Here is a 1,494-nt window from a genome sequence, read left to right on the forward strand (position 1 = left end):
GCCAGGATGGTCTCGAACTCCTGACCTCGTGATCCGCCCGTCTCGGCCTCCCAAAGTGCTGGGATTACAGGCTTGAGCCACCGCGCCCGGCCTCATTTTTTTATTTTTAGTAGAGACGGGGTTTCACCGTGTTAGCCAGGATGGTCTCGATCTCCTGATCTCGTGATCCGCCCATCTCGGCCTTCCAAAGTGCTGGGATTACTAACTATTATCTTCTCAAAGGGACTTTGGAGGCTGCGGCCTAGGAAAACTGTTGTGGGCTAGTTACACGGTTTCGACTCGCTGTTATTTACAAGGCTTGTCTAAACATGATACAATAGCATCTCCTCAAGACAGAAATTGAACCTCTAGGCTAGAAGAATCGCTCAGCGGTTATCTAACAGACAGACCATTCTCCTTGTCTCCAATAGGCAACTGTCCACCTTCGGTGTAACTTATTTCTAAGGTCTCTTCCAGCTCTAAAATTATGATTTTACAATTCTATCGACAAAATATTACTTCAAAAGGTATGGAATGTATATAGAAACCATTAAATTCTCAAACGGTAACAGTTCAGTTACAAGTTACTCTGAAGGATCTGAGACTAAGGGCTCCATTCAGGTCAGAATCACAACTATTAACCTCGCTTACTATCCAGTCTGTGCACTGTAGCACAGGTGACTGACTCATCCTGGACACACAGTAGGCCCGAATCCAGGACAGAAGCCTACTAGAGAAGCACTTTCTCTCAACACCAGGCCCAAGCCCTTCCTGGCTGCTTTATCGCCTAGAAACAAAGATGAGTAAAACACCCCAATGCGGTACCACCCCAAGATGCCCCAGCGACGCGGACCACACGGTGATGCAGGGCAGTGACGCAGGTGCAGAGTCCACTTTGTTTTCCTTCCAGAGAAAGTCGGAGTCCTAGGCACCCGGGGACACCGAATCCCCGACGTCCTCCGGCCCGTGGCCTCCGGCTCCTGTGCCCCCTGCAGGTCGTAGCGACCCCACTCCCGGGGTGTTCGCCCCTTCGTCTCTCACCCCTGGGACACTTACCATCCCAATACCAGACCGGTGGTCACGACGAAGCAGGTAAAGACCACCGCGATGTAGAAAAGCGGCGAGTATTCATAAAGCGTTACCAGAAACACCGCAGCCATCAGGGTCTCGCTCTGCACAGAGCCAGGCTCAAGCCGCGTAGCCCAGCCCAGCCCAGCCCAGCCCAGCCCGGCTGAGCCCAGCCCACCCGGCCAGGGTAAAAGCCACTACGGTGCGCCGAAGCGGACAAACTTTGTAGGTCCGCACTCGCCTGGGGTTCTCGCAAGCTAGACTTTAGGGCACCCTCGCCGGCAGCGGGAGCCGGCGTGCCAATCACGGCACCGCCTGCATGACACGCCACGCCCCTCCCGCTCCCGTCCCGAGCTATTGGCTACGCAGACCGGGGGTGGGGGTCCCGACACGCACCGCTCCTGACTCCCAGGATTGGTACCCAGCGGGCATCCTAGGGCCCAGTGG

The 1,494-nt window shown here is 55.1% G+C and overlaps 1 protein-coding gene across 1 annotated transcript in view; it reads right to left on the reverse strand.

The window, feature by feature from the left end:
• Positions 1–1,285, reverse strand: part of CGRRF1 (cell growth regulator with ring finger domain 1) — a 34,540-nt gene extending 33,255 nt beyond the window's left edge. The window contains exon 1 of the mRNA XM_011999699.1: positions 1,036–1,285. Coding sequence (XP_011855089.1) covers positions 1,036–1,139 — 104 coding nt within the window. The 5' untranslated portion in view covers positions 1,140–1,285. The remainder of the gene's footprint in view (positions 1–1,035) is intronic.
• Between the last annotated feature and the right edge of the window lie 209 nt (positions 1,286–1,494).

Source organism: Mandrillus leucophaeus, unplaced genomic scaffold, assembly GCF_000951045.1.
Source record: "Mandrillus leucophaeus isolate KB7577 unplaced genomic scaffold, Mleu.le_1.0 Scaffold60, whole genome shotgun sequence".
NCBI lineage: Eukaryota > Metazoa > Chordata > Mammalia > Primates > Cercopithecidae > Mandrillus > Mandrillus leucophaeus.